Below are 24,541 nucleotides of genomic sequence, written 5' to 3' on the forward strand. Positions count from 1 at the left end.
TCATAATCTTATATGATAACACCTTTTGCATCCTGGTGACGAATGGTTATCTGTATACTATTACTATAAATTATAATCGTCCTATGTAGCACAAAAGTATTACAGTAATCGTCCTAAATGTACCTCAGGTGAATACTTCAACTTGCATAGAAGCAATTTGGATAGGCAACCAATGATCTATTGAAGAAAATAAATGAAAAAAACCAATGGAATGGAATAATTTTAGGTTAGATATACACGAATACGAATCGAACTAACGGGTCCATGGAGCTCGTTTACGCGACCTCTGGGCGGTCATCTCGTGGTTAAATGCGCGAGAGGCTTTCTCCGTGGATCGGAATGCGGCCTCTCCCTCTGACCGGCTCTCTGACTTGCTTCGAGGATAGCCATGGAGCTGTACGTCGGCTTCCAGGTTCGCTCTTTACTGATTCTAGTTTCCCCATGGCTACATGCCGGAAAATCGGATACCGGTTACTTCTTTCTCGAAATATAGTTGGTAAAGTTCATATTTCTAACCTATCAACAGTTCAATGTAAACAGATCTTACGCCGCACGTGTGTTGGATTTTGTACAATTTTCTGGATAACAAGTGTCTGACTAAAGGACTGAAAGTCTGAGAAAGTGTTTGATGATGAAGTTTTTTTCTATTGATTAAAAATTTCTTAATTCGTGTACTCATTCTATCTATTATTCTTAATTCTATACCGAAATGATAAGTGTTTGGAAATTTTGAAATTGAAAGTCCGAAGAAGCTTCTGATTAAATTTAACGTTCAATGGATTAAAAATTATCTACTTCCAACTTTCATGTTTGTTTGGAGATGACGAAATATTAGAAAATCTGAAAAGAAATGAATTTTATAATTCACTAAGCATTTGTTATGAGCTGCGGTCTATCAAAAGTAAAGTAGTTTTTTATAATTGAAATCAGAGGCTGTGTAGAAATATGTGCAACTGATACTCCAATAATCTTAGATTGCAAAATGTTGCCTCGCTGGTGACTCAGTAATTAAGCATTTCCAGAGCGATAACTAGCGAAAAATTATCCACGCGTAGAGCATTTCGATTAGAGATCAACTACATACTGCGACATGATACCGTACACACATGCGGACAGATAATTTGGTCGGTAATTTAGTTAGATACTGAACAAAAAGGCTTATATGTATCTCTAGATTATTTGACTCCTGCATTCTTGAATCCTGATATCTTCGAAATATTTCACTCTAGGATTATGTACTTTGACTTTCTTCGATTTTGGATTTTTTGAGCTTTTGGATCTTTAGACTATTTATTCCTATTTTCCCTTTAAAACTGGAATTATGGTGCCTACACTTTCAAATATTTCGAATTTTAGACTATTTATTTTGGTTCTTAGAATTTTCTCAAATTCCAATTTCCTAGAAAGAATTTATAACTTCTCAAAACGTCGATACCATTTGGTAACAAACTTTTACCAGGCATAAAGCGCAAGACCTGTTTGCCAGTCTGTACGCAGCCTAAGGCGCGAATGAACACCACTCGATCAAGCTGTAGACCGCCGCGTGCCTGAACAGCTCGCTTTCCATTCCGATAGAGAGGTTTTGCTCATGCTGTTACAAGTTAAAATGTACAGGCTCTGGTATAAACAGCAGATCTAATTTGCGCTTGACGGGCACGTTTACTACGCGAGTAATCGAAGTTGAATGAAATTTAGTTTTCGTTCGAAGGATACCTCTCCCGATGGATCGACGATATCAGAATACTGATTTGCCTCGAAGGCTGAATTGCATAAATTTTTCGCGATCAGAAACGCAAACTCGTTGAGCAAGTAGAGTTTCGCGGCTGATCGTTGCCTTCTTTTACTTCATCGGCCGAACTCACGTCGCTTTTCCATAATCGTCGTAAGCATCTTGTGCCTTCTGCATCCTAATGGCGAATGGTTCTATTATTTTTAATAATACAATCTTGTTATCAAAGATAGATGATAGTTTTGAAAAATATTTTAATATCATTGTTGTTAACATCACGTTGTAGAATCGGATAAAAGGATTTGGACAGTCTGTGAGATGAGTTGGTAACCTTGGTGACAACAAGTACGACTTCCAAATTTGAACATGCGACATATAGGTCAAGGTCATTACAGAGATTATATTCATACAGATGTGAACTAGAAGATTTTTTTAGATATTCCAATTTGTACGCGAGATTATAGACCATGTTATCATTTAGATAATAATCAATTAATAAAAACGTTGAGTAGCCAAATATTAATCAGGCATAACAGCAGAGAAAAATATTCATAACTGTACAAATATGTTCTATTCTCTTCTATCTAAGATTATTTACAAACATGTAATGTAAACACAATAATACTACCAAAATATTCCCAATATAATGCTATACTACGATATCTGTCCATTTGCTTAGTCCTTCCCTAGATCCATTCTTACATAAAATGAGCGATTAAAAGCTCGAACTCATTTTTAGTTATCTCAATCATGTTCACAGAATTCGAGACAAATTGGTGACCTGAATGTCATGCAGTCTCCCTGTCAGAGGGAGCCAGAGAGCGCAGGAAGAAACATCAGGCCGCGGCGCCGCGCGCGCCTGAGGTACAGTGCCGCGATGCACCAGGAGAAGGGGCATAGAAGCAGGTATTCAGGCGAACTCGCAGGCAGCCTTAAGAAAGCAGGCAGTCGGTAATATGGCGGGGGGTAAACGTAAGGGGCCGTGCGAGAGCGTAAAGTGAGTTTTCGCTCGCGGCTGCTTTGCAATGCCAGGCAGTTGAGGTGAGTCGAGTCGAACAGAGCCTAGCCGAGCTTCTTGGAGTCAGTCTGGGACGTGGCCCCGTCGCATCCTTCTCGACCGCTGTGGTATCTTTGTGTGTATAGCTACCACCTGTCGAAACTGTACGATCTTATCGTGCATCGTCGCAATTGACCGCCCAATATCGAAATGGCTACGTCCTAAAGTCACGTCTTCCAACTATCCAGTGAATCATCGTGGTTCACCGATCGCGCGGACAGACGTTTACTTTTCTTGCGTCTCGGCAATAGCTGGAGTGGAATCACTCGTACGATCTTGTTGTTTCTTTCTTTGAACGACGATGACGCCGCCTCAGAGATGCGTCGTCTGAGATTTACGGACTTCTTGGTGCAGTGATTTTGTGTGTGCGTGACCGAAGCATCAGCTGGAAATTTCCCGGACAATTCAACAGGTAGGGAGATTGTATTGTCGGATCTTTTTTGATGGTTCAGTGAAGCGATTGCACGGTTCGTGTACGGATCTTTCCAATTTTGTCCCTGAAATATTATTTCGTTAACTATTATGATATACATATAAAGTTATATTAATAGTTTACAAACCTGAGATTAGATAGAAAGTTATTAATGTGATCGTTAAAAGAAATCGAAAGTGTGTGCATGCTTGTCGAGAATTAGATGAAAATTAAATCGGTCCGAAGAGAATAAGTCAATATAATGTTTAGGATAATTTCGAGGGAATTTGATCCAGTAATAACATTCAGCTTGAAGAGCTATCGATAATCGTTCAATCGATCCACCACGAAGGACATTTTGTTTTTTCCCTTTTTTATCGTCGCGCTCTTCCTGCACCATCCACCACATTGTATTTGTATTCCTCCCTGCGTATTCTACGGTAATATCGTGTGTATGGCGTAACAGCTCATTATACATAGAATGCTAGTGAGAGGAAGTTTAATGGCAGCAACGTCATCGGCGTACCTCGCCTCTTCGTTTTTCTTAATTATGCCTGAAGAAATTGCGCCTCTCTCATCTGCATAATTCTGCATTGTAAGCTCGTTCATTTATCCTCCTACATCCTGATTATGCGCATTCGTTTCGTTCTAACCTGTTTTCGAGGCAGCATTGTCGACATAACCCATTATTATTATCTGTCGTGTTTACGTATTTCTTCACGGATTCTTGGTACTCGATGAAAGTCTTTTCCTTGGTCATTGCATTCCTTTCTCGAAATTCGTCATTCCACCTCATCATATCGCCTCTATCATGCGACATAATACTGTCGGATCGCGTAATATCTTCCCAGGTGAAAACGCGACTAGACAGTGAGAACGAAACAAAAACTGAATGAGTGTCCGCTGGAACCGTAGCTTGTTTTCTAAGACACGTCAAGGAGAATGGCGCGATGGTGTACTCTTTATAACTCCGTAGTTTCGCTTACTCCCGCGATCGCGCCACAAATTTTCTTTTCTTGCTCTCTCTCGAGAGATCTCGCATCAATGAGAACGATCAGTCACTGCGACGTACATACTTAGAAACGCTACCATTTTCTCTGGAGTAATCCGAGAAATATTTCTTCTCCTGCTATTGTTTTTTTGTTTCGCTTCACCTGTTTTGGCATCCCACGGTTTATCAAAATTTTGTACATATAAGTTTTACAACCATCCATATTTCATTCTTCTTTCAACTATTTCTTTTTTTCTTACTTATGTATAGTTTTGTACGATTGTAAACAGAATTGTGAGTAATTTCTTGGAGGAGACTAGCGAAACAATATGCAGCCGTGAGATCATGTAGGAACGCAGAATGTAAACACAGGAATTCGAGAAAGTTTAGCTGCGCAAATTGTTGACTGCGCAGTTACCTCGCTAGAAAAATATTGTGTTTACAGTTCTTGTTAGCAAAAAATCTACTGTATATGTTTTAGAATTCCGAAACGTTCCAGCTAGCCTCGATAAAAATTCCTCTTTCAATTGTCATATTAATTATCATCCATAATTTATAACATCTTTAGTTTATGTTTTCGTTTACTTAGGAATTTGAAACAAAATTTGTTTTAATCTCCTTTATATCAGATGTTTTTATCATGATTACACACCAATTAATATTCAATATCTTCTCATCAATTCGTAAATTTTTCCAAGGAGGGTTGGCATGAGAGCACTAAAGAAGCTAAAAAAAATGTCTCAAGATCACATGAAATCGACCGACGGCATTTAGATCGCAAACCAGTAAAAGAGAGACTACATCGCAGTTAAGGACAACGTCATCGGTGTTCACTGGAATGTCAACTCGTTTTCCACGAGCCGTCCAAGGATCGTTTTCCCTACGTACCTGCCTCCTTTCCCTTCATGAGTCTTCTGGCTTCATGATTCTGTTCTTACCTCACCTTCCTGCATTCGATGGCTACACGAGTCAAAACTCTACGCACAAGTGAGCTGTTCATCGGCACCGATTGAGATCACCGTACCATCAACTGAAATATTAATCAATCCTTCCTTTTTGTACCTAAAAAGATTACATTTTCAATAACTCGATGTATCAATAATCAGTTTCACCTTCCAACATAAACATTTAAGTATAATAAGTTGTAATATTTATTTATATTACATTAATATTATAAAATGGTTGGTTATAGAGGAACATAGTGGTGTAAGTCAGTTCATTGTCTTTTTTATAAAATTCTGTTCTGCTTTTATCAATACAAAGATTCATGTTATATTTGTTCATATTATGAAAACGTATTGCGACAAAGAATAAAATTGTACCTTCATTAATTCTAGAACTAAATATGGTAGGATAATACTTTATAGAGTCAAGATGTGTGACTAAATACAAATTCTTTTGAAACATCACCATGATCCTCAGCTCGCCAAATAGCATCCATGTTTACGAAAACACGAATGGAATGCCGAGTCATACAAGTCACCATTAGCATGTCCCAAAGATCCCAAGAACCGTTGGTTTCTCGGAATTAATGACCAACAAATTTCGAAAGCAACCTGTGAGCTCTACCTGTGATGAGATAATTTCTATTTTTGCCAATGTCAGAATTCGTAGACTCCGGATCTGAAACAGAAAATAAAAGTGGGTTCCATTGAACAACGAGACGCGTATACCTTACGCTATTCGCGATTGCATAACGGCCGCGAATCGTTTAAAAACAAGTGAAAAAGCATGTCGCGTTGGAGATCGAGATTCCGCAGAATGTCAGGTTTCCACGAGGTGAGAAAAAAGTACCCCATACGCGAGTTTTGCAAGTCGGTTTCCTCCCATTCCTTTTGAACCCTCCTTCCTCTTCCCTTCTCCAATGTCGTATCCTCCCACTAGCAGCGCTCATCTCTGCGAGTGAATTGCACCTTCAAAGTAGGAGCTGCGTACTTCGTCGGTGAGGCCATCCTGAGGCCATTCTGAGGCCACGCTGAGGCTACATTGAGATTCCTCAGAAGGAGATCCGCTCCCGAGTGTCGCAATGTGCGTAGAAACGGTTGTCGTAATCTTTAACGAATATATTGATTTTCATTAGCTCACAGGTGCTCGATAGTTTATCTTTTTATGCTGTTTTTCGTAATACATACTTCTTAGTAGATGTTTCAACTATACTTTTTTATCATAATTTATGAACTCCGATTTAAGGCGTACCGAATTTGCGATTTTTTATATGAGTTTTTGACAAGTAGAATTAAAAAAACAGTATTTTTAAAGTGCAAAGATTATTAATGTCAAAGTTACACATATAAAGTTTGTCCATATTTTATAATTTATTAGTTTTTTTTATCGTATAATAAAAAAATGGGTTATATATTTGAGACATTCTAAATCGAAGTTCAATTAAATACTAAATATACTTTGATCTTTCATCAATCGACAATGCTTTTGTTAATGATGATTCATTGATGTCTAGTTTGTTTCACTAGAATAATTTACATACTCACTTTCAAACCTAAAAATGGCAGGAAACACATTAAACAAAATGTTATTACCCAACATATAGCTGCGATTACCATTTATTGCGTCGTTGCTAGAAATTTTCATCACCTGCATACAAATATTTTTATCTTCATTTTATTGTCTTGTTATTATCTTGTTACAAAATTAGTCTAGGGAAATGATACCTCTTTGCAGTTCAATTTTTCCAGAAGGTTATGTCCTCGGCTCGTTAAGTTTCGTACACCTCGCTCGACGGCTCCTTATAATTATTTCTTCCATTTATCTCGATGCGCAATGTGCACGTGTCCTTCGTCTTTGTCCCTTCGTTTCTCACAACTGGCTATTCGAGTTCACGCTTCCTCCTTTGTTCCTCGAGATTCCTTATATTCCTTATATAAATATAGAAGTATCTCGAGATTCCTTCGAACTATTCCAGAAACTATCGCTGTTGTAACTTGAATTAAAAAGATTATGTCATAGGATTTCATATTTTATTTTAAATAATTTCAATTATAAAAGCCATTATAGTTAATTACCATACAAAAGTTTTAGTCATATATAATGGTTACGTACTCGTAACCAGACATTTAAAGATTAATACCTTTTGATCATCTAATTTTTTAACAAATCTCTTTAAAATATAGTGATCACTGTCCTCAATGCAAATAACACTAATTTAAACAATAGTCTAACTCTATTTTATTGGAATTTTTCGTAAAAAATTTAAAAACTGTTATTTTTTGTCCCTGATTTGTTCTGCTTGCAGGAACTTGTGCCGCCATTTTTTATCGTCTGAGCACGCTCATATCTTCTGTCCTTGTCTATCTTACACGCTTATGTCCTTTCCCATTAGAGTGAAAGAGAAAGAAAGAGAGAAATATTTTGCGTGCGAATTCACGATTCGTTCTTCCAATCGGAAACCGTTATTTTTTTCTGTAACAATCATGGGTTATTTGCGGTTTTCCACTTAATCACGATGTTTTCGAAAAAGGGAAGCACAAACAGAGAAAATGACACGTTCCATTTGACACGTTGCAATTCGATCTACCGGTTCCTCGTTGATTCTTGTTATTATATCATTTGAGATAGAAGCAAAGGTTAACACATTCCTGCGTGATGATGAATGCGCAAAAGATAAATATTCTACCACGGTACCGATCATCAGATCGTCGGAATTTATGTTCCTGGTTTATGATCGTGTAATTTACGACGATAAATTAACTCTCTCGCGGGCTTAGCTTTTTTCTGAAGAAGCAATAGTTTTAATATAAAGCATAGTAAACAAATCATTTCTATCTTTATTTTAGAAAAATAACACTTCCTACTATTCATATTAGAGAAAAAAGATTAATATAATAACTGAGTTAAAAAATTATAATTTACTAGTTTTTATTTAGGAAACGAAAGATTAATAAAATTTAATCTTCTAAAGTTATATTAATTATAAGATTAACTCGATAAAATTTAACCTTTCGGTTCCTACGATTACCTGTACGTGATTACACGCTTCAGAAAGCTCACATGTGTGTTTTTAATAAGTGGGAATATAATTACTATTTCTTTTAAAAGAAATTACTGATTTTTAATTTAAATTTCCAAAAACCGCTTGTCTCGATATTCCACTTACCTTTCAAATGAAGTAATTACGTAAATCTTGTTATCTACAAGTATCTTCTTAAAAACTATTAACTGAAACTATTAATTAATATCAAATTACCACTTTTAAAAATACACTTTTGGGCAAGAAAAATTTTGATATTGGTACTTTCTGTGATAGTAGTTAATTTACATGGAATGCGGTATCGCGTAATAATTTATTCGATATTGGCCTATCAAGTTGTCGAAGAACAAGTTTGCACGAGCTTCAAAAACTGGCCTTGACTTCGCATATACTCATATACCCATAAGGGGCTCTAACTTTTAACGTAGCCTAGCGTTATAAAGCAAAACAACCCATGAAAAAAATTACGTTGTTGAAACTTCCGTACTCGTATTTGTTGGTAAAAGTGAAATGTTTAACAAAATCGACAAACGAACCAAGAAATTCCTCTCTTTTTTCAGATTATTGGCCTCACCGAGGCGGAAGGAGTTAATCAACGAGGGGTGCCCATGCCGAGCGTCAGGAAAAATCAGCTGGAGGGTCTTAGGAGTGCGAGAGGAAAATTCTCAGAGGGACCAGCCGCGTGGAATTCAAGGAAAACGTCGAGGTTGTGAGCGCACCGGCACGTTTAATCTTGAAAATGTCATCGAATACGTGTTCCGTGATTATGTCAGGACTGATTCTACTGGTATTAGCAGTGGTATCATTCAGAGAAGTGCAAGGACACGTCGCCTTGACTTTTCCACAGGCGAGGAAATATGACTTGGATTTTCTGGACAATGCCAGGACACCTGGTCCATGTGGAATGCCTCGTGGTGAGTATTTCCTTTCGTTGCACAATTATCATATAGTGATAGCCTACAAATAAAAAACTGAATTTGTGAAGTATGTACATACCTGCAATTTATAGCCATACTAACATGAAGAGAATAACGTGAAGGTGTATTTTTGTGGTATGAAATATGATATGACAGATTGGTTTGCCTTCTTGGAGCATTAGTTATAGTGGAGATATTAGTTTGTTATGAAGTTAAATTGGTGTATCATTAGAATGGTGTAACAGTTGGTAGACTGATAGTAGTTTGTTAAGATTCTGAAATTAATTAGCCAATTAGAGTTACTTAAAAGTATCTCCACGATTGAGTTTAAATACAGTCGTGTAATCTTTGTTTTATATAATTATGCAATAAAATAAAACAGTATCATATTTTATGTCATACCTAAGGAAGTGATCTCGGTATTTATAAGAGAATTACCTATTACGCGAAGAGTACAATTATCAATTTATGACACAAATTACTGAATGGCTTAATAATATATCATTCTGCAATATAACATTCTAAAAAAAGTCAATCTTGTCTAGCCAGGAAACATGTAACCCGTCCAAAGATTCTGATTTCCTGACAAAGGCTCGAAACGGCAGACAACTGCAAAAACGAGAATCGTAGGGTATCATTGGAAACACCCAGTGTCCCTTTCTTTGAAACTTTGACCTGTCCGCTGTAACAAACAAACTGAGGAGAAACAAATCGCACCCCAACGCATAGAGAAAGCAAGTTCGTGAAATCTGAAACGGTGCAGAGCATCGTGTCGCGCTGCATAGAAAAATAAGAACGACGAATGTAGTAATTCGATAGTATTACTGACGAAGCGAGTTGTCCGGATGCTGTGGCCCGGCTGTGCGTCACACGATCCACGGACCAAAAAAAGGCACGCGTGAAATTTTCGCGGTCAATTCAAGGACGATGACGTCGTCGGTTGACAATATGGAATATGACGATATAGTTACGAGGGATGGGTAGAAGTGATAAGAGGGTTCTATGGGAAAACGACATTAACACGATGATACGTCCCGGTGGGGATAGCCCGCTAGTCTGATTCGAAGCGACTTTCACCGACTCGCAACGAAGGGAACTCGAACCTCGGCCATTACCTTCCACGTCTTGCCTCTACGCTGCAGTCGCACGTACACGTACCTTTTTTTCTTCTTGCGAGCTCTCGCGTAGTCGCGGGGAATACGTGAACTTTAAATGCACGCGTCGTATCGGATAGAAGGACTGCTGGAAAAGGGGCATACCTAGGCTTGAGAAAATTATCGGTAGTCTTTCTATCGAATTCTAAATGTAGAAAGATCCTTAATATCTGGTTTGATCTATTGATTACGGTATTGTAGATGGTAGATATGTATAGTACTCAATCTTCCGGTTCATGTCAAATTACGTGTTGTATCTGAAAAATGAAGCAGGTCTTATTATTCAACTTTCTACCATCGATCATCCTATTCGACATTCAAATTATGTAATTGCTTCGGTTGTAAAAAAGTAGAAAGTGCTGATCATAAGGATTTCGGTTTATTATTCCTACTGAGAACACTATTCTATCAACTATCTACTATCAGCAATACTTTATTAATTGGTTGGAATTTTACTTCGTTAACTGACAGTTACCACTTTCATCAGTTTTTGGAGCTGATTTCCTAGAATGAATCTTTAAAAGGAAGAAATGTGTTAGATATACATGTATATTTAACAGAGAAAAGAGATATGTACTTAAGATTTCTTAGAAATATACCTCATTGATATGTAGTCAGATAGCAAAGCACTATTGTTTGTAATTATGTTATTTCATAATTTTCCCATCCATCGTAGTCTAAACAAATATCACGGATTCGTTACATGCCAACAATACTTTTACATCACCCGACATATAAATTATTCCTATATAAATTTGAACATTTCGTTCTTCTCTAAACAGTTAGCTGTGCTAATTCGGATCGACAGTATTTCCAAACTCCTACATGAATGCATATAAACGCATAACAGTGTCGTGAACGCTGTCACGGGTATTAATTTTTGTATATCCCACCAAATCGGACATAGCTGCGTCGATGTCGTTCCACAATTTAATCGCTCGACTGTTAGTTCTCAACAAGAGGAACGCGAGCTTTCTTTTCGGAGGCAGGTAGGGAAAAAAGGTAGTACTCCATAAAAGGAAGGATCGGTGGCGGAACGCGAACTGCTGCCCGTCCGCTTCCGGAAATTAATTGTACATCGTGCCACTCTCGATTATTTCCGGAAACCCAGTCTCGATACGATACGATACTACCGTAGATTACCATCTTAGCTTCAAGCGAATTGAAAATGTGAAATCGCTGGTTGAGTTGAAATTCATTTTCATAACAACCGATACGATTACTGATATAAACGGATATTCGCCTTCATGTTAGTTTCCTTTCCCACCTTATAATTGATTTTTTGCAATCTTTTGATGATAAGAATGATTTATGAAAACAAATTGCTTGCGTGGAGTACGTACTGTAATTAAATAAAACGAATCCCTAAAATATTGACCATACTTTAATTATATGAATAAATTTGTATTATATGTTGAAAAGGAGAAACAATATGAGAATATACCTGAATGTATTATAAAGTTCTTCATCTATACTTATTACACCATAAAATAATAAGAAATAGAAAATGCTTATAAGGATGTGATTTTTCTCTTTCTTTTTTTTATTTCCTATCTGGGCGTGGATAAGGATATTCGCACGCAAGATTTCGCTGAACTTGTATCCATGCATGTTTCCGGTGATTGTGATGAATTATCGTGTCTCGTTACTCTAATGAATATTAACTTTTCATTGTTCGTAAGGTCTCTCGTCTAAATCGATGAGCCTGAGAAATTGCAAGTTTCCGTATCTCGACGTAATTTAACGCGCGGCGAGCGATCGTGAAAATTTGTATAGAATAGCGCGCGCAATGTTGCATAATGCGTTCATTTTATGTTGCAGGCGATATTAAAACTACTTTACTGTCTGGGAGTAACTTTAACGTCACGTGGCATCTGGCTTATCCTCATCGAGTAAGTAGAAAAATTTATTATAACTTAACTTGGTTAATTATATATAGCAAGGAGAAAAAGATTATAATAGCAACAATATTTCCTATATAATGAGCTCTTCGTTCGTTGCGTTTTAAAACAACTTTTGCCCCGATAATAATTGAATTTTATTAGCCCGCGATAAAAACTGTTGCCGCGAGATCAGTCGGTAATTTCTGCATGTGTGGTTTTTACGCGCTTAGTATCTCATACTATGCGTGGCCGCACAGCAAAAGCCTAAGAAACACATAAGCACTAACAGCTGTTCAAAGAAAAAAAGAAAGATGTATGAACAGTTACGCGAGAGCTGAATAAAATCATACCATAGTTTATTATAATTCATATTACATGAACTTTCTCCAATATGGAAACTTTCTGCATCCATCTTTCAATTGGCCTGGTTACGGTCTTGATTGTTCACGTGCCGTGATTGGGAGGAATTTGCACGTATTTGATCAATCTGATTGCCTGTTATTTAACTGATTATAGCCCTTCACCACCAATGAGTCATTGGCGATATTGCTGCAATTAGAGCACTCAATAAACTTTATAATTACTTAACTAGCATATTTTCAATGTGAAGACGCGATTATGATTCAGTCCTATGGAAAGCACATGAGAAAAATTATATAACGTTTCGTATCATGATTCCTTTAATACTGTTGGGTAGAGATATACTGAAAGATTGCAGGATTAATAATGCTTCATAAACTACTTGAGAAGAGTTCCGTAAATCCTGGATGACCAAAAATGTTCATCCTTGTGCGATTGACGTCGCTTGAGGCGTTACTAATCAACCAATCAGCCACATTTTTATTCTACTGTCGCTCTTCATATGAAACTCTTATTTCCCGTCTATATACAGTCGGATACAAAAATAAGCAGACATGTAGCGAAAGCAGGTATCAATGAAGTTTTGTTAAATACGATTTGTTTACACAAGAATGTAAATATTAACTTCAGTTATTTGTTAAATAATCTATATATTAAAAGAAATACGTAAATAAAACTTAGGTACATAGAATTGATATTATTAGGTTGGCAACTAAGTGATTGCGGATTTTTTCATTAGGTGGTAATGATACCCACGATGATACCCATGATGATAGGTGGGTACCTAATGAAAAAATCCACAATCAGTTAGTTGCCAACCCAATAGTTCCATTAAACTGCATTGATACCTACTTCCGCTATCTCTCCACTTATTTTTGTCCCCAACTGTATATTGACATAAGTCTTCGATCAACGACAAATCAAAGTTTCCTGGACTCCGAGTAAGAGAAGTCACAGTAACAGACGAAACTTAAGGCACGTTCATAAACCAGGCACAATGGCCGACTGACGCAGTTGGAAATTCATATTCTTCACGACGCGTCGCACTACCTAAGTCATCGTAAAAGACATCACGAATTTGTCCGCACGTGGTCTATACGAAAGGGAAAGAAAAGACAGAGGCAGAGGGCAGCCTACGCTTGCACGTCGTCGCTCAAGGTGACGCTCGTTGAATAATTCACAAGCGAAGCTTCGTATACGTTCGACGTGGTTCGTGTATACCTTACGTAGATAGATAGGTCGGAAAGAAGGTGGTAAGGGATATAAATCGCTTTGCATGTGAACATGTACGCGAGAGAGTAGCTTGTGCTCGGTGGAACACATCGGTATGTCGGGTACCGTAACTCGACTGTTGCCAATGACTCGGATCGAAGCCAAAGCTCTCAGATCCGTTGCTGGAAAAGCAGTTGAACCGTGGACCATCGCATTGGCTTTTACATAAATCAAACGCTGCATTATGACTGGGAAATGTATAATAGAGAGCTGAAAAGATGACAAGCAAAGGAATGTGGGTCTGATTGGTTATTTCTTTGTAGACTCAGCACAAAACAGCAACGTAAAGATAAACACGTGTATTGACCGAAAGTGTCACATAAAACAATATGGCAAGACGTAACTGACGGTGAGCAATAAGGAGCAGTAGTACCTCCTTTGCCCCTATGCCGTCCCGTTAGGCTTCTTTCAAGTTCAAAATAATGAATTATTTATGCATAAAGTCCTTTCATACTGACCTTAATATTTTCGCTCTATTATACTATACTGTATGTACGTATACGTACACTATGTATGTGGATTAGTAGATTTACTTCATTATATGTATTAAGTTGTATATGAAATGATTGAATTTGGCGGACAAATATCAGAAATTAAATATTGTCTTGTCGTCAATTTTCAATTATCTTAAAAAGGAAATGATTTGTTATAAATCACGTGTATTTCTATAAATTTAGGATAATGGAACTACGTAACTAGTCATCAGAAATACAGACATTACCTTAATTACTTTAGTACTACCTGCTATTAAAATTTGATTTGGAAAGATATTCAATATGTACCACCCGAATACATATTAATTGTTTTCTTGTAGAAACTTCAAGGTTAGGTACACCACATTTTTTAAGTTTACGTCTATATGATATATCTGTTAAAATATTTTTACGAATATCTGAAAGGAATATCTGGATTTCATATTTAAATAATTTCGAAGTAACGTAATTGCAAACTTATCTCGAAAATTATGTATTTTAAAACTGCCTTTCGCATCGTATATCAGATCTCGTAATCAACTTCATACCAATATAAATACGTACGCATATTTTCTATACAATCATCGTTGTGATTTCTTTTTCTGAACAACTGGTTTTAGATGGGGCAGCCATAAACTTAAATGCCTCGCAAATTCTATCCGTGAAAATATCCGTGGTACGAGAAAAATTCGACAATAACGTTGCAACCGCTGCAGGTGTGTACCGTGCGAAGCAGTACCACTTCGCAAAGCTGTCTCTTCCCTTTCTACTTCTCCTTTCGAGTGCTGGCATAATCGCGCGCTGTTGGAAAACATTTCAAACTCTTCAGTGTAGATATTCAAAGAAACTTTCATCAAAAATGACAAGCATCTCTTGTGAACGGATATTCTATCCGCCGGCAAAACATTGTAAACTTTATAATATTTAAAATAACATATTACAATATGTGAAGAAATTTGTAAAAACAGGGAGAAACATAAATGAGTCATATGAAAGCCACACTAATAAATAGACTACGGATTTCTATGCATTTTTATACTTCTATGAACGTAGTTGAAGAAATGGAATCTAAATAGAAATCTGCTTTTTATTAAATGTATTTGTCATCTACTAAATGTTATAACAAATATTCTACTTTGGATTTTTTCTATATTTTTATACATGCATACCATTTCCAAATTTCCTATACATACATAAAAATCCGCAATCTACTAATCGACTTCATTAATGTATTTTCCTAGGTTTTAAAAAATTAAATATCTTATTCCAAATACTTTATCATCGTATCGTGAAATTATTACATTATTCAAATCCTAGACTTCATTGTTAGGAAACAACATTAATCGATATTTGAATTTAGAATAGAGGAAAAAATAACAAGTTTTACAGGACATTTACAGAAATTAAGAAGAATACTAAAAAAAAATAAAAATAAAAGAATACTGATCATATACTTATATGGGTAGCAAACTTAAGAAATTTTTAAAGATTAGAGTCGACCAATTTGTCTTTGTATTAAATTTCATGAAAACGCGTTTATGAGATTACCGACCGATATTGGTGAAAAATTAACGACTGAATTTTCATGCTATGACGATGCAAAGAATGCGGTTAATAATTAGAAAACGTGGCACGTAGAAGAAAACGCAATGTTGTTCTTGGGTAAGAGTTGACTAATAACGGTTCTTTGCCTCCTTGTATCTTTATACAGGTGTCAGATTGACATCGGCAATCATTAAATTAATGCTCGTGTCATTACGTCGTTACCCACTGCGAAACGATGATCTCCTGCGGCGACATCTCTCTCTCTCTCTTCCTACTTCCAATTCGGTGGCCGTTTTCATGAAACGGCCGGTTTTATAACGGTGACGTTGCCAGCTACGCTAAGAAAGCGTTAACTAAAGCTGTTAATAATATTTTTTACTTTTTATTTTTTGGACATGAGCAATGGAATAGAAGGCCGGTTTCTATGTCACGGATCTGTGATAAGCTCGTTCGATACCGCTATCCGCGCGTGCGATCGATGTCTCAACGTCCTCTTGACCGTTTCTCGCTTCCGACACGGTCATAGCGAAAGAAACTGTCCGGAAGTTCACGCATTGGAACTGAAATAATATTGCTTATTATATACCTACGTTACCAAACGTAAATTAAACGAGATTAACCTAATTATTTGAAATTTTTGTTACTTACCTCTGTATTTAAGTCTGTTATTATAATGTTTTGTTATTTATTATTTACCGAACTCTATATTATACATTTTTATTATTTACTATCTTAAGATCGTTATTTTTAAGATTTCCATATCTTGAATATCTACCATCACACATTTGAAATATTATAATTATTGATTTTAGGGTGGATTTCGACTGCAAATACTGGATGCCCTTGACAGACCATTGATTGATCTAACTCCTGTGACAAAAAATAGCGAGTTCGTAGAAGATGATGCCACGTAAGTGAAAATTGTTATCCGATCCTTTCTTTTCTGCTTTGATAATACTTTCGGTATTTAAGAAATAAATTATTGTTTTTTAGGGCACAGAGTTATGCCGTACAATTACCTCAGAATTTCACGTGTACAGACTGCACGATTCGGCTTCTCCGAGAAGCTGAAGAATGGGGCACGAGTTATAGATTTTGGTCTTGTGCCGATATCAATGTAAGAATAATAACTATAAGTATTAAGTAATAACAGAAAATGGTAGAACGTAATTTGTAAAACAATTTTTCCGGTTACCTGCATCGCGATCGCTGATACCTTATAATTTATACCCGTTAGATCATCGACAGAAAGTCTTACAGAGAGGATTGCAGCGGTCACGGTCGATATCTGGTAGGTCGATGCAGGTGTGATCGACTGTATCACGGTACAAGGTGTGAATTTAAGGAGGAATGCCTGGATGACTCGGATTGTGGTATTCAGGGCACGTGCATTGACAATGGCGGCACGACCGCACCCACCAAGCACTGCTATTGCAATATTGGTTGGTTTGGACCGGGTTGCGCGAAGAGTAAGTTTAATTAAATCACAATTTGGTACCTTCTCCAGAAGTCATTCAGATTGGAGTAACTTTCTTGTACTATAGTTTCCAAATTATTATATTTGTATCATTTGTGACTTACCTGTCAAAAATAAAAATAGAACACAATATACAATATTAATTCTTGAGATATAAAACAAATAAATTTCAAGTAAGAAGTAAATATAATGATACTTTCTAGAATCTCCGATCAAAACCATCGACGTAGAATTGGACGCATATACAGTGAAAAAGTTCTCTGACAATTTTACCTTCTATTGGCGGATATTGAAGGAAAGCAAAGAACTCGAGGGCATTATGGTGGTAAATGGTACTAGCTGGGTTGCTGTTGGATGGCGACCAAATGACCTGACACCGATGTGTCGCGCCTTTCCTGAAATTCAGGAACGTCCAAAGGATGAACTGCTTCCACAACCAGAACCAAAATCAGAGCCGGAACCAGAGCCAGAACCGAAAGCTGTACCCAAACCGGAACCTGAACCCGAACCTGAACCTGAACCTGAACCTGAGTCTGGAACTGAAAGGTCAGGTACCAAGAGACGATCGGCTAAAGCTCATGATGTGACTTCATTGGCTTCAACTCCTCGATCTGACGTCGATGTGACGGTGCAAACTAGTGTGACATATCGCGTCAGCACGAAGCAAGGTGAGATTCGAGTTAATTTATACTTGTATACTTCAGTTTCTTGAATTTATATACAAATAATGTTAAATGATATACTTTATCTTCATATAGGACGCAAAAAGAGATCACCGGAGTCTACAGGAATTTCTGTGAATGGTATGTATCAATACTTAACTCAGATATAGAACAAGAGACCCCTGCTTTCCGTATTTATATAGTAACAACATGTAGTATGCTTCCCAATGAGTAGTAGAGCATTTGGCGTCCCTTTTTTATATTTGAGACACTACGCACGAGGTGGTGGTCTGTAAACAATAAGCAGTAGGTAGTTGGCACGACGATCGATGCTTTCTTGCACAGGGGAGCCCGTCGCCGAGCCGAGCACTGTCGACAGCACCAACACCACGCCCGAACCCGTATCAGAACCAAAATCCGAACCAGAACCTATATCCGAGCCCGAACCAAGTTCAGAACCAGAAACCAAATCCAAACCTGAACCTAGCTCAGAACCAGAACCCAGCTCAGAACCAGAACCCAGCTCAGAACCAGAGCCAAAATCTGAACCAGAACCAAGCTCAAGACCAAAATCAAAATCTCAATCAAACTTAACGAACGCTGAACCAAGAACAAAAGCAGAGGCTATTTTAACTTCTGAGACACAATATGAACACAAGTCAATATCTTATCCAGAGCCTATTTCTCAAGTTAAATCGAGATCCCGAATGGAATTAAAACCAGAACCAGAGTCCAATTCTGAACCTGAACCCAAGTCTGAACCAGAACCCAAGTCTGAGCCAGAGCCAAACTCTGAACCAGAACCGAAATCCGAGCCAGAACCCAGCTCTGAACCCGAACCCAAATCCGAACCAGAACCGGAGCCGAAATCTGAACCAGAACCAAAGTCCGAACCGGAACCCAGTTCCGAAACAGAGCCAAAGTCTGAACCGGAACCCAAGTCAGAGCCGGAGCCAAAGTCAGAACCAACCTCAGAGCCGGAACCGATCTTAGGTCTTAAGTCGAGTGCAACGAAAGGTAAAACAAGCTGATAAAGCATTACAACCGCTTGTCTCTCCTCGTACATACTGCACGGGCTTTATATTGTAATTAGTTAACGTTGATTCGTATCTAGGAATACCTTTTGATTTTGTGTTTTTTATTGTCTGAACTAATCTTCAAAATTTGCCTCTTAATTTAATTTTAAATACTTCTAAATGGGTGTAAAATTTCATCAACTTAATTGTCAAAAATTAGAATTGCTGGTTAAACATAATAGAACAGAAAAATATAATATAAAAAATATTTAACAAAATAGTAGATTTGGTAACACATAAAAAGATAATTTAGATTAAGTTAATGTAACGTATTCATATAATCAGTAGCGTTGATACTAACATATACATATCTAAATAACACATATAGTATAGATAATATTCATACTTTTAATTTGTACTTATTTTTTAGTACAAGCTTTCCTTGTTGCTTTCGCATAATACCCCAATAACTCCTATGTAAGTGCATTTGCACTTGAGAAAATACTGTAAAATGAATTTTTTACTAATAGCTGTACATTTTGTGATAAATATTTCAATGTTGCAACAGGGAACCCTTCGCATCACAATCATAAATTATTAATCATTATTTCAAGTTGATCATATAATCAATGAAGTTTATAGATCATTTTAATCTAATATAATATTTTATGATCAAAGCTATCCTACCTGCAGTGCACAAATACACGCCGAAACACGATTTCAACCCTATGGACTGCACAGACATTATAATAGGATCAGCACGAGGCAACAGTCACAGGATTGGCGACTATTACACTAGAGACAGGTCTACGCCAAAGAAAGACGAATATTGGGGCGGAAGAGACACTTTGACTGCTGCTATGGGCTTTGAACGTGATGGGGTTACGACCATACTTTTCAGAAGAAAATTGGTAGCTAATGAACTAACCGACCACGAAATTATTGATGGTAATATGCAAGTGATATGGGCTAAAGGACAAGAACCTGGAAAATATGTTCATCACCCACCCAGTGGCATTGAAAAAGCCAAGGTCAGTGTGAAGGACTTTTATAAGGCTGATGAACTTAAGTATCATGGTCATGGAGCACAGAGAGGAACAGTAACTTTTAATTTCTTTGGTAGGTTAAAGAAAATATATCCTTTACATGCATTAGTGACGTTGTATTACAAGATTGTTGATGACATTATATAGTTAATTTCGAATTAAATATAGTATTGATTAGTGATTTATAAATATCCTTAGATGAAAAAAAGAAACAAGAAATGGCTGGTGAGGGTGATGCATTAGCGCCAACTTCAAATTGCAGCGGTGAATGGCATTATCCAAGACATTGCTCTCCTGCAAATGGTACCTGTGAATACTCTATTCAGTGGACTTACAAAGGACGAAAGGTATGTTTCTATAATAAAAATAAATCCTCTTAGTTATGATTCTATCGTATAGTTCATTAATGATTTTCTTGTAGGATCAATTATCATTTGTTATTTCCACTACTAACACGAATACTTGGACAGGCGTTGGATTCTCTGATGACGAAAAAATGGTATGCATTGGGACCATAAGTTCCTTGCACTATGCTCTAATAAAAATTATTCACCCCCTTAATATCATCAAACTTTTCATTACTAAATTATAATACTCCTTCCATTCTACAACAATGAATTTTATCCGTAAATTCTAAGTTTAAAATCGATACTTCTCTCTTCGTTATTAGTCGCAAACAGATGCGGTGTTGGGCTGGGTCGACGAGAAATCAGGTCGAGCTTTTCTCATGGATACTTGGATCAGCGGATATAATGCTCCGTTGCTTGATCCATCTCAAGATATCTATAACACAGGTGGCAGTAAAGTGGATGGTGTAACGACACTCAAGTTCTCGAGAAAACGGATAACAAAGGACAATAGAGATCTTTCTTTCACGGACGATCATTGCTTGTATATGATGTATCCAGTCAAGGGTGGTATTTTTAATGCTGTCAACAAGAAAATACGTAAACACGATGCCGTGCCTGTTGTATCCGCTGAAAGGATATGCATAAAATCTTGTGGTCTCGAAGGTTGTTGTTTTTGGTTATATACATGCTATAATCACTAATTAGTAGTATTAGTATTATATTCTTTATGACATCCTTGAGAAGTTCTTGTTTGTTGTATACAAATAAATTCTAAATGATTGAATAACTCAAATTCCAGAAAGCTTCCTCAACAGCATTATTTAAATACTTGTCTCACTTTTGTAGAACTCGAGGATCTTACAACGCCTGCTCCACCAAGGCTGCATTACACCGTGGAAGTGAAGCTCATAAATTTGGGAGACGGTTTTATGGCACCTACTCCCGGTAGTCCAGATTTCGAACTTATTTCAAACAGGATATCTGACAGCTTTACTCCACTTCTTGACAAACTACCAGGCTATTATCAAATTCGTCTCAGTGAATTACAAAAGTCAGTATCCTTACAATATGTGTTATTTTACTTCCGAATTTATTATATAATATTGAATATATTATTACATTTAGGAATGATGAGCAAAACGGTGTTATTGCCCGCATGGATCTGATCTTAGACAAAAACGAAGTAAAAGGCAGATCACTGAAACCTATAGATACCGGTGCAGCTGCGGAAAAGGCATTAAAAGAAGCTCTTGTCACAGGAAAAGTCGGTGCATTAAGTGTGGATCCACAATATTTGATCATTAGAGCTCCTCGAGGTAATGTGAAATTTTTTGCTATCATTAACCTTCAGAATAAAAACATATAGTCTCTTCTCTTTAATAAGATTTTCAAGAATCACCGTTAATTGTCGGTCAAAAAAATTCAATTAAGCCAGTCATTAAACATTTAAATTCTAAAAATACTCGGCTTAAAACAATAATTTACAACCGATTAAGTTTTTCTGCAATATAGTATTTAATTCTATATCATATCTTTTTCCTCGATCGAGGAAAGCGTTATCATTACAACAAACTTAACAAAGCGTGTTTATTATTCGTAACAAGCTAGCCTGTTCATATTTCTAGCTTCATATAGTATAATCATATTGTTAAACGTATTAAGTAATATATAAGGCATCCATTCAACTTGGACATTTTATTCTGTTTTGGTCGCCAGTAAATGACTTAGATGGAGGAGATGCGGATGAAGAGACGTCATTTACGTCGGATCTGTTCCTCGACGCAACGAAGCTATATATTGTTGTCGGATGCGTTGCTGCCTTACTTGCTCTTGCTCTACTACAAGCAAGCTGTACTCTTTACAGATCATCGAGGAGACGAGCGACGAAGGTACGACATTACCTACCATTTTATATATTCATACGTTTTCTCCACCTGTTTTTTTAAGTAATTTCCTCGTTTCTCTGTTTTCTGTTCGCAACCTAATTACCTTTCCTTTTGTATTGTGTGTGCATCTAACTCTTGTTATAAACATCTTAGCGCTGTGGTATGGTCTAGAGCAATGCTGATTCTCAACTTATGTGTGTCTATTAGAAGTAACCCGCTTCAATCTTGGACCTATTGGTAGAGTCTTACAGAATTTCACTTGCAATAAAGATCACTTGTGCCTTAGAATTCTGCTAAGTACATAGTTGAGAAATAGATATGCTCTTCGAATATGTTATGTACCCATTGAAATTAACCAATGCAAAATGATGCTTTTACTTGAGATAGCAACAAGGTCTCTCTGTAACCTCCTCCTTAAATGTAGACACACTCCGTGAAAGTAATATGGAAGCTCCATGTTTGAGTGAATAGAAACGCATGAATACTTCAATAAGAAAAGAAGTGTCCTTTTTTCTCTCATTGTAATTGAGACATACAGAAATAGACACTAGTGTCACTTCAGACTCAACTTTCACTACTATTGCTCCACTCTTATGAACTCGAATCGATCTTCTGCTTCGCTTGTGTTGCATGATCCGCGCTCTTCGCGACCATCACGGTGTAAAGAGGGTGTACTCGCTGCCTCTGGCTTCTTGTGACGCGCCCAACCCAATTCATCGCACGAACGCGACGCGGTATCATCGACAAAACGGCGATCACCATCATCATCACCACCACCACCATCTCCGGCATCATCACCAACACGCTCCGTACGATATGCATCGTCCTAATCCCAGCTGGTAGAACTTCACCCTCTGTATACAATCGGCGCGCTAATTATTATTCGTCCTACGCTCGTTTGCTCACTAATCCAGGTATTTCTACAGTGGTACTTTTCTCTTGCTTTCTCTCTTTTCTTTCTCTTCTTCTATTTATGTAATCTCTTTTATTGTGTATATATCCAAAGAAAGCTCATAAATAGTAGCAAGTCTAAAAAAAAAGACTCTAGGAAGTCTAAAAAAATTCTATTGAATATGAACATATAATATTCAAATGATCTTCGCTAGATAGCTTCATAGGCAAAATTAAACAAAATTATATGAAGTTACGATGTTCGATGTTATTTTATATAATCTTTCTATTAGATATAACTTTCACTGCAATAACAATAAGGCTAATGATAACTTGTTTCAGGATCGTCTGATCGCCAGTAACGCTTGGAAGGACTACGCCTCAGGTGCAAACACAAATTTTGCTTTCGAGGCTTTCGAGACAGAGGAGAAAGCTCCGCCACCACCAGTTTCCAGTCTACCTCGTCACAGAGAGATGACTGCAAACGGACTCGGTACTGATACTGTAGAGGGTCCAAATAGGATAGTAGGACCACGAGCAACGTACAGTTTGCCGCGTGCACCGGGTTCGAGGCACACAGCCGCCATCCAACCTGGTTACTATACCCAAGATCGCAGGGAACATTATCAGCGATCAAAGAACAATATACATAATCCGGCAGGCGGTGGCGTATCCACACAACCGAATCAACCTGACTTTTATTTCATGCCCAGTCAGCGTAAATACAGTGGTGAGGTCGTGCGCGTGTATGTGGATTACGGAAGTCAGGCGCCAAAGTAAGGAAGCATATTGGGAATTGGGATTCCAACGAACGATAAGAAAAATCAGCGTCAATGACTGTGCTGCCCTCTTCTCAGCTTTCCCTCGATCATGAACCCAAAGCGGACAATTAAATATACTTCGCTTCAGTGAAGCGATACTGTACATAAAACACGTTTAGTGGACCTGGAGGAAACGAGACTTCGAAACGAGCCCTTCCTCCGGTGCTTTTCTCATTATCTCCTTCTTCTGTCCTTTTTTTATTTGACGGTTCTTTCTACTATCTTTTTCTTTCCCGTTTTTGCTCGATCGCTTGCGAGCGTCGATCGGGGGCAACACGCGCGGTTTCGTCTAACTGAATTACGCAGAAGTAGCGCTTACGACCAAAGAGTTATCGATAAGGCGCGCTCAATGCGCGGTTCTGTACAAAAGCGCGTGGAGAAATACACAGCACAAATATCACTGTAACTCTCGATGCGTGACAAGATACGCTTGGATCGTGTCCGGTGTCCGGAGTCCGGACCCCGTAACCCGTGCGTTATTACAGCAACATTTTACATGTACTTACGAGCAAGCATGGATGTTTGAGCAATAAAATGTTTGTACATTCTTTTTTAATCGAATACACGCTTCTCTTCTCAAGGATAAAATTTCGTCGAAGTACCTCATTTTGAAA

At 37.4% G+C, this 24,541-nt stretch overlaps 1 protein-coding gene and 3 long non-coding RNA genes across 8 annotated transcripts; 2 read left to right on the forward strand and 2 right to left on the reverse strand.

Annotated features, from left to right (window-relative positions):
- The first annotated feature begins 74 nt into the window (after positions 1–74).
- On the forward strand, positions 75–2,389 carry LOC117209004. The gene is made up of 2 exons (XR_004487826.1): positions 75–412; positions 2,016–2,389. It is a non-coding gene; the product is annotated as an uncharacterized LOC117209004 (long non-coding RNA).
- LOC117209005 lies at positions 2,282–5,549 on the reverse strand. The gene is made up of 2 exons (XR_004487827.1): positions 3,347–5,549; positions 2,282–3,283 (listed from the first exon to the last, which is right to left on the reverse strand). It is a non-coding gene; the product is annotated as an uncharacterized LOC117209005 (long non-coding RNA).
- LOC117208995 lies at positions 2,681–24,488 on the forward strand. 5 transcript variants are annotated; one of them, XR_004487822.1, is made up of 18 exons: positions 2,681–3,198; positions 8,735–9,088; positions 12,067–12,137; positions 16,591–16,688; positions 16,772–16,895; positions 17,016–17,247; positions 17,459–17,923; positions 18,014–18,058; positions 18,263–18,934; positions 19,612–20,052; positions 20,178–20,326; positions 20,401–20,478; positions 20,650–20,992; positions 21,176–21,380; positions 21,455–21,645; positions 22,046–22,218; positions 22,882–23,129; positions 23,449–23,697. XR_004487822.1 is itself a non-coding variant. In XM_033450550.1 (17 exons), exons 2-17 carry the CDS (start codon positions 8,914–8,916, stop codon positions 23,056–23,058), a joined length of 3,639 nt encoding a protein of 1,212 aa, XP_033306441.1. In that variant the 5' UTR covers positions 2,681–3,198; positions 8,735–8,913; the 3' UTR covers positions 23,059–23,138. The 5 variants fall into 5 exon arrangements, 4 of the variants coding, with proteins under 4 accessions (XP_033306441.1, XP_033306439.1, XP_033306442.1 ...); XM_033450550.1 differs by lacking the exon at positions 23,449–23,697 and having other exon boundaries at positions 22,882–23,138; XM_033450548.1 differs by lacking the exon at positions 22,882–23,129 and having other exon boundaries at positions 2,683–3,198; positions 23,449–24,488.
- On the reverse strand, positions 11,796–14,937 carry LOC117209001. The gene is made up of 5 exons (XR_004487824.1): positions 14,798–14,937; positions 14,482–14,652; positions 14,219–14,386; positions 12,479–12,677; positions 11,796–12,392 (listed from the first exon to the last, which is right to left on the reverse strand). It is a non-coding gene; the product is annotated as an uncharacterized LOC117209001 (long non-coding RNA).
- Positions 24,489–24,541: the final 53 nt, after the last annotated feature.

This window comes from Bombus bifarius, unplaced genomic scaffold (genome assembly GCF_011952205.1).
Source record: "Bombus bifarius isolate JDL3187 unplaced genomic scaffold, Bbif_JDL3187 scf7180000008165, whole genome shotgun sequence".
Lineage (NCBI taxonomy): Eukaryota > Metazoa > Arthropoda > Insecta > Hymenoptera > Apidae > Bombus > Bombus bifarius.

Coding starts and splice junctions, on each gene's coding strand:
- LOC117208995 (XM_033450548.1), top strand. CDS start 8,914: ATGTCATCGAATACGTGTTCCGTGATTATGTCAGGACTGATTCTACTG. Junction 20,479..20,649: donor TCTCTGATGACGAAAAAATG/GTATGCATTGGG, acceptor CTTCGTTATTAG/TCGCAAACAGATGCGGTGTT. Junction 20,993..21,175: donor AAAATCTTGTGGTCTCGAAG/GTTGTTGTTTTT, acceptor TCACTTTTGTAG/AACTCGAGGATCTTACAACG.